General features: G+C 37.4%; 1 protein-coding gene across 2 annotated transcripts in view; it reads right to left on the bottom strand.

Moving 5' to 3' along the window:
- Positions 1-832: 832 nt before the first annotated feature.
- The window catches only part of Ube4a (ubiquitination factor E4A), a 34,182-nt gene continuing 19,847 nt past the window's right edge, over positions 833-15,167 (bottom strand). For both annotated transcript variants that reach the window (XM_027930524.2, XM_071616739.1), the window contains 8 exons: positions 14,797-14,984; positions 12,662-12,762; positions 12,451-12,564; positions 10,759-10,933; positions 9,247-9,427; positions 8,423-8,570; positions 5,493-5,650; positions 833-3,819 (listed from right to left, as the gene is read on the bottom strand). In XM_027930524.2, coding sequence (XP_027786325.1) covers positions 3,690-3,819; positions 5,493-5,650; positions 8,423-8,570; positions 9,247-9,427; positions 10,759-10,933; positions 12,451-12,564; positions 12,662-12,762; positions 14,797-14,984 — 1,195 coding nt within the window. In that variant the 3' untranslated portion in view covers positions 833-3,689. The remainder of the gene's footprint in view (positions 3,820-5,492; positions 5,651-8,422; positions 8,571-9,246; positions 9,428-10,758; positions 10,934-12,450; positions 12,565-12,661; positions 12,763-14,796; positions 14,985-15,167) is intronic.

The raw sequence follows: 15,167 nt of genomic DNA, 5'->3' as shown, positions 1-15,167 counted from the left end.
GTTAACTTAGCAATATGAAAATCTTTGACGTTAACTAGCCGTTTCAAAAACAGGCTAGAAGCCAGAGTGATTGGGTGAAGAAATGTGGCTTTAAGGGAATACAAGTCAGAAAATCAAAGCGGGATGTGGAACTCAAGAAAACCGAACACAGAGGAGGGGAATTCACAAGAGCCCTGAGGCAGGAAAGGTGGTGGAGGAATTAGCCTGGGAACAGTGGGACCTTTTCTACCGATTGGGGTGATGGGAGAAGAGCGTGAAAGTGGAGACTCTGAAGTCTTATGTTCTCAGGGAAATAGAGAGCAATGTCATCTGGTAATGGGTAGGGTGAGAGAATTTGAGGAAAGAGGTTTAAGTTAAGGACACACAGAAGGTTTGTCAGGAAATGTTCAAGACCATAAGTTTGTGGTTACACCACTCTAAAAAAATTGGGTTGGTTTTGATCCAACAGTGGTCTCTTTCTTGGATACTGGGCTGAGGGGAACAGCCGGATTAATCTAGGCTGAGGTCTTGTATGGATGGGTTATAGAACAAAAAGGGGTCAATAAAGGAGAACATGGTGGAAAATGATTAAAATGAAAGACCTGAGGTTTAGGCCAGCTAAAGAAAATGGAGCCAAACAGGGGCTAATTGGGAAAAAAACGTTTTGAGACTCATCTTCTGAGGTAACTCCAGGGTCCCCCCAGAGGCCTAATGAATTGGGTTAGGTCAGCTAGGTCACAAATTATTTGATAATACCTACCAAAAAACAGCGTAAGTTAGAGTCCTCTAGATTTTTGAGGTATTTCTGAAACTGCCACTAGCTTTTAATACTATAATAAAATGACAACAAAGGTTGTAAGTCAGGTGTTCATTTATTAAATACAAGTTTGAACAAACACCCCCCAGGCAAGTAGGACAAGAAGTAACCTTCCTGGAATGTTTCAAAATAGTTATGTTGATCAAGTTTTACTTTAGTCAACCATTTTGATGTTTTGCTCTTCATTTTGTTTCTAGGTTCCTTTCCTGTTTTGCTGTTAGAGCATGTACATTATTTCCTTGCATGACAACAGTGCAGCATCAGCCTCTGGCTTGTAAAGGCACCCAGTAGACTTATACCCCGTACAGTGGCTGCTTAGAAACCAGCATCAAATAAAGTCATGAAGCTTTTGTAGGGTGTGATCCCAAACAGCAACAGGTGCCTTCACCTGCACCATTAAAATACCTCTAATTTCCTTCAGCTTTCACATATTAAAAACTATACTAAAAAAAAAAAAAACTGCTTGATAAAACCTATTTAAATAATTTTCCAAAGTATTAGCCTCTTGGTAAGTTATGAGCAATACCAGAGCTGATTAGAGTCTTCATTTTCCTATCATACTCCAGCAAAGCCAACACATAAAACTATGTATGTCACATATCTACTCTTAAAGATTTAGAGCTGCTGCTGAGTTCCGGACAAAGCACCTCCTTACATATCCAAATGCATATATGCACCATATTGTACCAAGATGATAACTTATTTAATGTCTCAATTTTTTTGACATCCTAAGTTACTTCACAGAAAGAAAGAAGGCACAGAGGACACTTGGTTCCTTACCAATAGTGTCCTTAAGCTACACACTTGCTTTTGTGATAAGTTTAAAGATATTCAGCAGCATTAATGGTGCCACAGCTATTCATAAAGAGGCTCAGGAAAAGAGTTTTATATATTACAAAAAAAAAAAAAAAAAAAAGCTTGCCAGAAAAGGCGTACAATCTGAAGGCAAAGTACAAAACAGATACTGGAGGCAGCATAGAGGTTGTTAGCTAGAAAGCTTCTGCAAACAGCTGCCTTCTGAGGTTTTGTGCCCATTTTCCTCTTTATTCTACAAAACTGTTTTTTCCTCCTTCTTAAAATGAAAACATCCTATTAGATTGGATTCGGAAGATAATGCAAGTACATATACGTAGAAGTTTATTTTATACACAGGTCACTCTCAGAGAAAAAAAATAAGGAAAATAAATATGAAATGAAACTGACTTTATAAGTCCTATCAACCCACACCTTAAAAGGCCTGGGGAACACAATGAATTAATCTTACATTCTGGCATTTTGCAGGTGTCCCAGATTCCCTTTTCATTTATAAGTGCAGCAATAGACGTCTATTTTCTATCATGGGTGGTAGGCCCAATCTGATTTGAGTTTTCCAGCTGATTATCAAAAACACATCAAGGACTCCTTATAGCAACTTGTGCTAGAATATTGTAAAACTACTATCATATTTGAAAGAGGCCGTAGTTAACGATGTCCTCTAAAAAAAGCAATGATCCCTATTTCTAAATTGTATCACTTTTCTTGTCCCTTATGATATCTCTGGGCTTAGATGAATACTAATGTAAAGACAATCCATAGGGGAATGTCCCTCACTTGGCATGTTAAGCTACACAATTAAGTAGGGAACTCAGGCCCAACTTGTAAAAGTGGGGTACTTCCACTTACTAACTACTTGGGGCTAAGTGGATACTAAATGGCTTGTGGACAAGGTTTTGCTCAAATTCCTACTTTATTAATTGATGACCCAAGGCTATGTTAGAAGCAGCTCTTAGAGGCCAGGCCACAAGCCCAAACAAACATTAAATATATACATTTTATAGTCTCAGAATTTCACCTGTCTAGAATGAGTATCTGAGTAAACATGGCCACACACTGCATATATCTTACTATGGAAGAGACAACAGAAAGTGGCACTCAATTTATATTATACCAATATAAAAAAGTACATGGTATGTATGTATGTGTGAGATATACTGTTGATATTAGTGTCTTATATGATGTTTTTCATGTTTACAATATTTGTTGCCTAACTTCTAATCAGGTCTAGTCTTTGTAACAATAGATTTTTATAAGAGAAAAAAGGTCTAATAGTTTATTAATCCCTTCACCCCATAATTTTTTGACTTAAGTGTCTAAAATGCAAGTTTGCCCAATCATTAATCCTCATAAAAAGGCTGCAGGGCTGAAGTTTTGGTGGTGACAACCCCATGAGAGAGTGTGTGTTTGTGATAATATCTTGAGTTACAAGATAACACAAAATTAAGAGCTATCAACAGAAGTTGCATAAGATTCCTTTTAAAAAAAATCTATCATCTTATTCAAAAGTCAACACGAACATCAAGGTATCTGCTTTTATGTGAAATGTTGTTTTGTAACATCATAGAGCTATAACAAGTATAAGGGCTTAAGTCCAGATCATGAGGACTAGTAAATTTGCAGGATAATGCAGGATTTTCTGGTTATATCAACTGTCATTGAAATACGTGACACTGCAGACTTACAAAGTACTGCTCACTAAAAATGTCTGGGCAGTACTTGGGGAGAAAAATAGTAAAGTGGAGGGAAGTTTTAGCAGTTGAACTAATAAGGTAGGAAAAATAGGAATAGAGAAAAAAGGCTGAAAATTAGTGATTTATAATCACTGGGTGATTATAAGAAGTATAATTTCCTGCAAGCCAGGGGAGCACTGACAAATTCTCAGAAATCTTAATTATCATAATTTGAGCAAAAGCAGTTCTAAAATTTAATAAAGAAGATGAAAAAAAAAGAAAAAAGAAAAAAGAAAAGGAGGAAAGAAAAAAAAAAGGAAAGGAACAGAACTAAAAAAAAAAAAAAAAGAAACCAATTGTTTATCTACACTCTGGGGTTGGTTTTTGGTTTGCTTAGTTCACAGTATTTATTCAAGTTGCTCCTTTTGCTGTTGTTTCCTCTCTGCAAGCCACCGTTGGATTTTTTCTTTTAGTTCAGTGTTTGGCCGGATCTGATCCATGGTGAGGGGACTGCGGTTAAAAGGATCTGTTTGGTCACTGGGACAGAGAGAGAAAGGGGGTTATTTTTATGAGTTCTAGCATCCTAAGCCAAAAATAAAGCATCTTACTTGGACTTTGACTGAAGCTAACCATTCATTGCAACTATGAGTCAAATATTGACCTGGGGATTAGAAAGAGTGAGATGAGAAAAAGAATGATTCAGGAGTTGTCTCTTTTCTTTTTAACAAACTATCTCAACACTGCTTGTTCAGATGACTTTTGATTCCAGTGGCTTAAAAAATGCTATTTTTTTGCATCTGTCACCAGACTTTAGCTTCTCTAAGACAGAGACCCTATACATTCATGTCAATGTAAAACACTATTTGTAGTTTTTTTTTTTTTTTTTCCTTTTTGGAGATGGGGTCTCACTGTTGCCTAGGTTGGCCTCAAATGATCCTCTTGCCTTAACTTCCCTAACAGCTGGGTCTACAGATGCATACTACCATGCTCGGCTAACTATTTGTAGTTTTAGTGACAGATGCAAAAAATAAAAAAACAAAAGATTCATGACATACATTAAGGGCTAATATATCTTCTGTTTATATTCTGAGATAACTACACAATAAAACTTTCACTGACACTTTAGAAAAGACATACCACCTTCTATAGCATCATGCATACAGGGAAAGCTTAATACCATGAAGCATAAAATTCATTTTATTATTATTTTTTTCTTTTAGTGGTATTTGGGATTGAACTTAGTAATATTCTGTCTCTGAGATATATCCCCAGTCCTTTTTTCTTAAATCTTATTTTTGAGACAGGGTCTTGCTAAGTTGCTGAGGCTGGCCTTGAAACTTGTGATCTTTTGTCTCAACTTCTTTTTTTTTTTTAAATATTTATTTTTTAGTCAGACACAATATCTTTATTTATTTATTTTTGTGTGGTGCTGAGGATCGAACCCAGGGCCTCACAGGTGCTAGGCGAGTGCTTTACCCACTGAGCCACAACCCAAGCACTCAACTTCTTAAGTAGCTGGAATTAGAGTTGTGTGCCACAGTACCCAGTTATTTTTTTGATATTTAAAAACTGCCTTAAATCTCGGTCAACTTACGTAACTGTAAAACATGAATAGTCTTTCAATATTCATTTCTATTTAATGCTATACTTAAAAAAGTTAAGGGGTTGACATGACAATGGAGTATACATGTAGTTCCAGCTACTAAGGAGGCTAAGGCAGGGCAGAACTCCTGCTTGAGGCCAGTTTGGGTGAAATGGTGAGACCCTGTCTCAAAAAGAAAAAGAAAAAAAAAAAAAAAAGGAGGTGTTTGGTAGCAAATAAGCTACCATTTATCTTTATTCCTGTCTTTTCTATAGATATTAGGAGGCAACTATCCAAATAGCAAGTGAACTGGGGAAAATTCATAGCTACCCCATGGGTGGGGTTCAAAGAGAGAAACAGAGTTAACTCATATAGTATAAAATCTGAATTAAAGCAAAAAATAAAACCTTTGTCTTTTATATTTAAAAAAAATTTTTTTTAAGTTGTAGCTGAACACAATACCTTTATTTTATTTGTTTATTTTTATGTGGTACTGGAGATCTAACCCAGTGCCTCATGCATTCTAGGCAAGTGCTCTACCACTGAACCACAACCCTGGCCCTGTCTTTTTTACTTTTTATAATTTAAATAAGCTCTGCTTCTGGGGCTGCTTTTGGGAATGACCTACCTGAGCAAATGTCTGGCAATGGTGGACCTATCCACAGTGACTCTGGAAGATGGCAGCACCACAGGGTCAGACATCAGTGTGCTCATGATAGGATCCAGGAACTCATCACAGGCATCTGCATAGGTCTCCTCTTCTTGTTGTTGGAGGTCTGCAAGAGACTGAGAACACAATACCTGTTAGTTAAAGTGTGTTCACAGTACAGCTGAATTCATAATGCTAAAAGGCTATAACTTTCTTTGTATGTGGTGCTGAGGATCGAACCCGGGCCGTACGCATGCCAGGCGAGCGTGCTACCACTTGAGCCACATCCCCAGCCCCTAAAAGGCTATAACTTAATCTTGGTCATTAATAAATCTTGACAGCAATGACAAACCTTAGCTTTATTATTTTTAATTATTATTATTTTTGGCACTGAAGATTGAGCCTAAGGGTGCTTTACTACTGAGTCATATCCCTAGCCCTTTTTATTTTTAATTTTGAGATAGGGTCTGGCTAAATTGCCCATGCTGGCCTCAAAACTTGTAATCCTCCTGCCGTGGTCTCCCGAGTTACTGGGATTAAGATGTGTGCCACCATGCCCAGTTCTTAGTTTTAAATTCTTAGTTTTAAGGTATGTACCATCATGCCTGAGCTCTTACCTTTATTGTTTTTTTTTTTTTTTTTAAGAGAGAGAGAGAGAGAGACACAGAGAATTTTAATATTTATTTTTTAGTTATTGGTGGACACAACATCTTTGTCTGTATGTGGTGCTGAGGATCGAACCCGGGCCGCACGCATGCCAGGCGAAGGCGCTACCGCTTGAGCCACATCCCCAGCCCCTTTATTGTTATTTTTTAAACCAGCCAAAATAGATATTTCAGAAGCAAATTTAATATTGCACCCCAACTCCGAACTTGCAAGTTGGGTCACCTGCTGGCAGTCATGACTAGAAACAGGTATAAGTATTAGCAGGAAAAGAACTACACCATATACAACATCTTTCTGGCAACAGTTCTATTATAAGTGCCATAATCAAAAGGGGATGGGAAGGAGGGTTACTTTTTGAGTTAGTCACGCAGCCTGTGTGTGAAAAACAATTTATGGATTTTGATATAAACAGAAACAGGAATTTAAAAGTAGCTTAAACATTTGATCCCTATACCTAAATCCTTAGAGATTCATCTGGCTAAGCTCTAGGCCAAGAATGAAATCTAACTCCATAAAAAAGAAACTTACATCAGTAAGAATATTGATTTTCTTTTCTTTTTCCCTCCCTCCCTTTCTTTTTAGTACTGGGGATTGAATCCAAAGGTGATCTACCACTAAGCTACATTCTCAGCCCTGTTTGAGACAGGGTCTTGCTAAGATGCCTAGACTTGACATCTTTCTGCCTCAGTCTTTGAAGTTACTCAGATTATAAGCATGCTCCACCATACCCAACTCAATAAGAAAGGTTTTTCTATTAGACTTCTGCACCATTTTTCCTTCTTAACCATTTCTGAAGGAGCTGTCATATTCCAACCAAAGGGACTAAGTGAATACAATGCAGTAGTTTAATCTTTAAAATGTATGCCTATTTCAGTGTAAGTTACCTACCAACTACATATGTAGAGAACAGAGAAAGACAAAAAATCAGTTACTGAAAACTATGCATCTTGAATTTCATCCTAAAATGTTCTTCTGCATTAACATTCTAAATTTTCAAGTCTACTAGTAACTCTGGGAAGTTTTCATAAAAAGCTTCCAAAAATGTATATTCTTTTCTTTTAGAAGTTGTTTCTTTAATTTCTGTTCTTGTTCTTAGGTGAAAAAAGAGTAATTTTTTGGATATATGTCATGTATATGTATATGTATATATGTTATATACACACGTTATAAATGTGTGTGTATATATATATATACACACACACACATACGCACACACATATAAAAATATATAAATATATGTTACAGCCAGGCATGGTGGTGTATGCCTATCATTCCAGCAATTTGGGATGCTGAGGCAGGAGGATCTCTAGTTCAAAGCCAGCCTTAGCAACGTTGAAGCGCTAAGCAACTCAGTGAGACCCTGTCTCTAAATGAAATACAAAACAGGGTTGGGATTTGTCTCAGTGGTCAAGTGCCCCCGAGTTTAATCCCAGTACCAAAAAAAAAAAAAAAAAAAAAAAAAAAAAAGTATAATATATATATACTATATATTGTTATATATTACACACACACACACACACTATATATATATATATATATATATATATATATATAGTTATATAAAAAATATATACAACAAATGTATATATTTTTGGTATTGGGGATTAAACCCAGGATGGCTTAACCACTAAGCCATATCCCTAACCCATTTTATTATTATTTTTTTTGGGACAGGGCCTCACTAAGTTGCTGAGGCTGGCTTTGAATGTGTGATCCTCCTGCCTCAGCCTACTGAATACATACTGGGCAAAATAAGAAGATGGAAGCTCTGGTTACTGACTGACAAAGAAGAATCACCTATTTCTAGTTTCTCAAGGCAAACTTTTTTCTCCCTGAAATAGGGCAAAATTAAGCATAGTTGAGTTGGCAATGTGATTTTTGCAATCAACATTTTGTTACAGTGCTGAGAACTGAACCTAGGGCTCACACATGCTAGGTAAGTGCTCTGTTACTGAGGTACAACCCCAGTCCCTGTCAAAGTGATCTTTTTTGAGTGTATGTATGGTACTAGAGATTAAACTCAGGGCCTCAAATGATCTAGGCAAGTGCTCTACCATGAAGCCACATCTTCAGTCCTTTTTATTTTATTTTGAGGCAGGGTCTCACTAAATTCCAAGGCTGGCCTGGAACTTGTGATCTTTATGCCTCAGCTTCTTATGTAGCTGGTTTTATAGGTGTTTAGCCCCATGCCAGTGACAATGTGATTTTTATTGAGCATATGAGGAAACAAATTCTCTCCTCACCTTGATTTTCTCTGCCAGATTACTAAAAGCCACAATCATATTCCCAGGCTTATTTATTTTCTTCAGGACTCGAACTGTCTGTGCAAAGAGAGTTGGGGAATAGGAACGTCCATCCTTGGGCACAGTGGCACAGAAATTCTCCTCATCCCTGGAAAGTTGGCATTAGAAAGAAACTGAACATTAGAGGGTAGGTTGATGGGAAGATAACAGATGGGCATGGAACAAATGGAACAATCATTCTCATCACTTATCTTATAATGCACTTTTTTTTTTTTGTGGTCCTGGGGATTGAATCCAGGGCCTCATGCTTTCAAGGCAAGCACTCTACCACAGAGCCACATCCCCACCCCTATAATGTACTTTTTTAAAAAAATATTTTTTTAGTTGTAGATGGACACAATATCTTTATTTATTTATTTATTTTTATGTGGTGCTGAGGATCGAACTCAGAGCCTCACACTTACTAGGCAAGAGCTCTATTACTGAGCAACAACCCCAGCCTCCGTATAATATACTTTTAATGTAGAAAGACTTCTAATTTTCTAGATAGGATATCTATCAGATATTCCATGGTCATAAAGGAATACTATTTCCCAAACAACCGTACAATTAGCAAAGTTTATCTTAGTACAGATCAAGGCAGAATGTTGAAAATCCTCAACAATATCCCATGAATCATAAAATCTCAGTTAATAATATAAAGATTCCTTCATCAACCAACTAGAAGTAACCATTCCTTTTCCACTTCCATGCAATAGCAACCAGTCCTTCTACTATCAAAACATCAGCATCCCTTCTGCTTGCCCAATTGCAATCTCAGGTACCCAAGATTTAAGTAGATAGTGCAGATATCTGATACAAGCTGCTGGGGTTTGAAGTCAAATTCGCTGAAGTCCTTGACTTTTAAGGCACCCATCTTGGGCCCAACCAGGTGCTGCAGGAAGTAGTTCAGCATAGAGATGATGCGCTCAGCCAGAAAAGGATGCACGAAAAGTGATTTGATCTCTGGAAAAAAAGTCAAGAGTTTCTGAAAACTCAATCCATTTAATAATCTTTTACTTATGTCTTGTTTACTCTTTGGAGACCTGTGAGGGCTACTATTTTTTAAATTACATAAGTGATATGTTTTCACTACACAAAGTAGTAGGTAAGCCAAAATCAAAAACAAAAAAGAAAACAAAAACTACCACATAGAGATACTGTTATCATTTTGCTAGATATCCTAGTTTATTTGTCCATATTTATACACATAACATACATCTTTAAGAGAAAAATGATTATAATGTATATTGTATATATAGGATCAAACCCAGTGCCTCACACATGCTAGGCAAGTGCTCTGCCACTGAGCTATAGCCCCAGCCCTCTGTAACCTTTTTCAATAACTATTACAGAGATATCTTACCATTTTAGTAAAGAGAGGTTCCTGTACTATGCAATAGGGTACCAACTGGCCACATGTACTTTTACAATTGATTTATCTATTTTTAGTTATAGGTGGACACAATCACTTTTGTTTATTTTTAATGTGGTGCTGAGGATCATACCTAATGCATCATGCGTGCTAGGAAAGTGCTCTACCACTGAACAACCATTGCCACTTTTACAATTTAAATCAATTAAAATGAAATTAAGGGCTGGGGATGTGGCTCAAGCGGTAGTGTGCTCGCCTGGCATGCGTGCAGCCAGGGTTCGATCCTCAGCACCACATACAAACAAAGATGTTGTGTCCGCCAAAAACTAAAAAATAAATATTAAAAAATTCTCTAAAAAAATAAAATGAGATTAAAAGTTCAACTCCTCAGTCATATTAGCCAAATTTCAAGTGTTCAACAGTCATGTGTGGCTGCTATGTGTAGCCCTGGGCAGCCCAGAATTATAGATCATTTCCACCATCACAGAAAGTTTTATAGAATAACATTGATTTACACCATTTTCAAAGACTTCATAGTTTTTCAGTTTGTGTTTGCACCATGAGATATTATTTATTTTGCAGTGCTGGGGATGGACCAGGGGCTTTATACATGCTAGGCAAGCCCTCTATTGCTGAGCTACATCCCCAGCCCTTTTCATTGTTTATTGTGAGGCAGGATCTTGCTCAACTGAGTTGGCCTTAAACTTGTGATTCTTGTGCCTGAGACTCCTGAATAGATGGGATTAGAGGCGTGTGCTACTTTGCCCAGCTGGCATTGATCTTCTTTTTGAAGCTTTCCTAGTGATCTGTTTCCCTCTCAAATATAGAGGATACTATCCCAGAGTGCACATTCTTAGTTTCAAGTGGGCTGATCCCCCAAGTGAAGCAGATCTTGATGACTCCATTTTTTGTGTGTCCTTACCTGATGTTAGGAAGGCAAGTGTACCAATTGTTTCATTGGACATTATGTTATGAAAACGTGCCAACTGCCCAAACATCTGCAGGCCAGCCTCTTTCTCTCGGCGGGCTTCTGGGGTCAGACTATCCCATTCACCTCGGTCCTTCTCAATCTGCTGGATCTTTATCTTGCTCAAATACTAAAGAAACCAGAGGTGGGATATATTAGAGAAGAAAAGTGCAATTGAAGGAACATGACATTTAAGAGGTCTTGTTTAAAATCCACTCTTAGCTGGGAAAACCAGAGATCATATAAGAGATATGAGTCTTTATTTGTCAGCAAAGCCTGAAGCATAAAAGAACTTTTGATAGCTGGGTGTGGTAATCCCAGTGTATGTAATCCCAGTGATTCGGCAGCTTGAGGTAGGAGGATTGCAAATTCAAGGCCAGCCTCAGCAACTAAACAAGACCTTAAGCAACTTAATTTACTGAGACCCTGTCTCAAAAAATATAAAAGGGATGGGGATGTGGCTCAGTGGCAAAACATCTCTGGATTTAATCCCCAGTACCCAAAAACTAAAAGGAAGAAAAATGGCATAATACAAGAAACCCAGGCCCAAACACTAGGCTACAAGGAAGAAACAATGAATCCTTCCTGAAAGATAAAAAATGAAAAACACAAAACCCCCAAAAACCCCACAAATCAAAACCCATTTATCAAAAATGAAAGCTCTATCAAATATGCAAGATGTCTGGAAGGAGAACCATAATTATTTAAAACTCTACCTCTCATCATCCTTACTGTTATAGCAAACAAGTCAAGTTATATAGTCTCATTGAAAAATGCCATCAGCTTCATTCTTTGGCTCTACTGCTCTTCCTTATCAGGGTCTGTTTATAACAGAACCTGTTTCATTTTCTCAGAAAATCTATTTTAAGAGTGTAAGTTTATGAAAAGAGCAGGAACTTTTCTCATAAACCAAACCAATAAGAGGAGCTCATGACTGTCCAATAGGCTACCCTCAGGATTTACCTATCTCATCTTCCTTTAGGTCACTATTGTAGTTTATAGGGAAGGGAAGTTTTTCTGTCTGGGTACCCAGGTTTTTAGTGGAGTAATGAACAGTTTCATATGGATGGTTGAGGAAAAGATGCACTGCAGGAGCTAAGAGACACTCAGCTGTATCTTACATTTCAAGAAACACATGTTTCATAATATAGCCAAGGATTTAGGAGGCAAAACAAACAAACAAACAAACCCCCAAAACACAAACACAAACCAGATACGTTTTAAGTAGTGATAAAAAAATCTGGATCTTTTAGAACAGAGGACTAAAAATCATTGTCTAGTGAACCACTGTTACTGATATCTTTGGATGGAAAAATAGTTGAAACTTACTGACCAAAAACAAGATCTTTTGATTATTTTTTTGGGTGATGCTGGCCTGATGACTTTTGCCAGTGTACCTTGGTTTGGTTTCATCAAACTATGTTTTTAACTCTGCCAAAGTACCCATCCTATGAGGCTTCAATGACCCTTGATCTTTTCTGTGATGGAACAATAACCTAGAAAGCTCCATAATGGTAAACTCAAAAATTTTTGTGTTCAAGACTGGATACTCATGGCACAGGATTGTTCTACAATGATTAAAAAGATCAAAAATATGTACTGACAATGATTTGGTGATATAGTAGCAGTTAAATGTTTGTTTTTTACCTGTATAGCTTCATCCAAAAGGAAGATGGCATCATTCATTAGCAGGTTAAGAAAGCGGAGGAAAAGTGGAGGGTTCATAGCTTCTAAATTCTTAGAGGCATAGTCAGCCAAATCCTATAAGTTCCAGCCCAAGAGAAAACTGTGTCAGTAATAATGAATCACATCATTGGGATTCATCTGACGTAACTGGTTTCACCAAAAATTCTCTTACCTTAATGCTCTCCCGATACGTATCTGTTCCCCACATGTATCTTAGGATGGGATACATGGGACGGCGGTAATTAAACTTCTGTTCAAATTGATGGGGGTCTCCTAAAGTTAAGCAAGAGCAAGAAATCAGCAAGGGTGGTCTATTTGTGAGTGGCTAGGAGTTTATGCCTATGTGCAGTCACTTTCTTCTATCTTGAACGTGTCAAGGCTACTGACAAAATCTTCTCTAGGAGTTTCAAAAAAACTAGAGTTGGACCAAGTGTTTGCTCATTTGCTTACCAACAAAACAAAAACAACAGGGAAACAGATGTAAAAGATATTTTACTCAACAAGGGTAACAGATGCTTCCTCACCCCAATGTGCAGCATGCAAATGAGGCCTCTGTGCTGACTGTGGTGTTGCTGAAAAGTCATGTGCAGAGTGGGACACTACATAATTCCTTCATTCTTCATAGACAATACCCCAACTGTGCAGCCAATTAGTTTTTGATTATTCTGAAATATCAGGTCAGGAGCTAATTTGAGCCTATACTGCATCTGAAGAACCAAAGTCTGGGTCATATAATGAAGAGTGTAAGATTTGGAGTTCAAAGACCCAAATTTTCATTTTGGTTCTACTAAATGCAAGTCTCCACTCCTTTGGGGAAAAAATAGAAATTGTAATATATGACAAATCTTTGGTTATATAGTTACATAATGAGATAACCACAATAATTTATTGTGCAGTTCTTTAAGTACGATGAAGATTTACATGTACTATTCCACCGAATCATTGCTTTGACTCATTTTATATCTGGTTGTATTACTTATTAGTTACATGACATGGACAAATAATGTAATCTTTTGATTCAGAGGTGAGCAAGTAACAAAGCCAGAAACCAAACAGGGAAAGGTTACTGAGCACAGTGACTCATGTCTGTTATCTCAGCAACTCGGGAGGCTGAGGCAGGAGGATCGAAAGTTCACTGCCAACCTCAGCAAATTGCCAAGACTTCCAGTAACTTAGTGAAACCATGTCTGAAAGTAAACAAAGGACTGGGATATATCTCAGTGGCAAAGTGCCTCTGGATTCAATTTTCAATATCAAAACAAACAACAATAAAACCCCAAACAAACACAAGTATCGAAAGGTAGCCAGTAAAATGTTAACAGTTCTTTTAAATGTTAGTTATATGTATCATTGGATGGCAGGACATTTCCTTGAAACTGGTCTTATACAATTGCTTAACATATCTTGCCTACTAGTTGTAAGAGGGTACTGTCGAATCAAACAGAGAAGCTCAGGGTTAGAGAGAAGCGGAATGCTGCTTGTTGGTATTTTGTTTTGTTTTAATAAAATAATTTATTTATGGTGCTCAGAATCAAACCCAGTGTCTCACACATGCTAGGCAAGTGCTCTACCACTGACTCCAACCCCAGCCCTGCTGGTATTCTTTTTTTTTTTTTTTTCTTTCTTTTTGGTACCAGGGATTGAACCCAGGGGCATTCAGCCACTGAACCACATCCCTAGCCTATTTTGTATTTTATTTAAAGACAGGGTCCCACTGAGTTGCTTAACATCTCGCCATTGCTGAGGATGGCTTTGAACTTATGATCTTACTGTCTCAGCCTCTGGAGCTACTGGGATTACAGGCGTGCACCAGGGGGCTCTGTGGTATTCTTAATCCAACAATCAGATTTTTAGAAAATTAGATGGTATGGTTAAAATAAAGAATCTCTCAATCATTATAGTCTCATTACAGTATTTTACCATCTTGGGGCAGACACAAATAAGGAGTTAGGTTTTAATCAGATAGCCTAATTTGAGTATAATTTGACTAGTAATATATGGTTGAAAAGAGTATATAGGATTTTTTTTTTTTTTTGGGTGAGATGGACTTATCACTTATTAGTTATATGACATGGACAAATAATGTAATCTTTTGATCATTCATGTCTTCATGTGAAAAATGGGGATAATAAAGTCAAATGGTAACACATTAGTAATATAAAATAGCATTTAGCACCAAGCCTGGCACACAGAAGATATTTGGTAAATGATGGCTTTAAATTTATCTGATGTTCAATAAATGATCAAGCTATGGAACTCCACTGGTATCAACTCTGTAGTTCCCACCTGGCTGCATGATTGCTTTACCTGTAAACTCGATGTCCACAAAAACCTTGATTAGAGCTTCTGCAAGTTGGGGTGCATGTGGAAAATTGCAGAACACACGCTTCCGGTGGAACACACTGGATACCAAGGGATTTGGGGTCTGATCCAGGTGGGGCATCACTGCTTCCAGCACCTCAGCTAGTTTAGCCCTTAAGTGAGGATTCTTCATTCTGCAAAACAGTGCAGAAAGCAAGATGAGTAGATAAACTTAACTCCCAAAGTTATTACTCTGTTCTCTCTACAAGAGGTGCCAACGCATGCTATACTCTCATTATAAGGGAGAAAAAAAAAAAGAGGCACTTCTACAGTTTTAAGTTTGTCAATATTGGGTGATTCAGGGTACACCACTTTTT

This window comes from Marmota flaviventris, chromosome 9 (genome assembly GCF_047511675.1).
Source record: "Marmota flaviventris isolate mMarFla1 chromosome 9, mMarFla1.hap1, whole genome shotgun sequence".
In the NCBI taxonomy this organism is placed as follows: Eukaryota; Metazoa; Chordata; class Mammalia; order Rodentia; family Sciuridae; genus Marmota; species Marmota flaviventris.
This window is presented reverse-complemented; position numbering and strand designations above follow the sequence as displayed.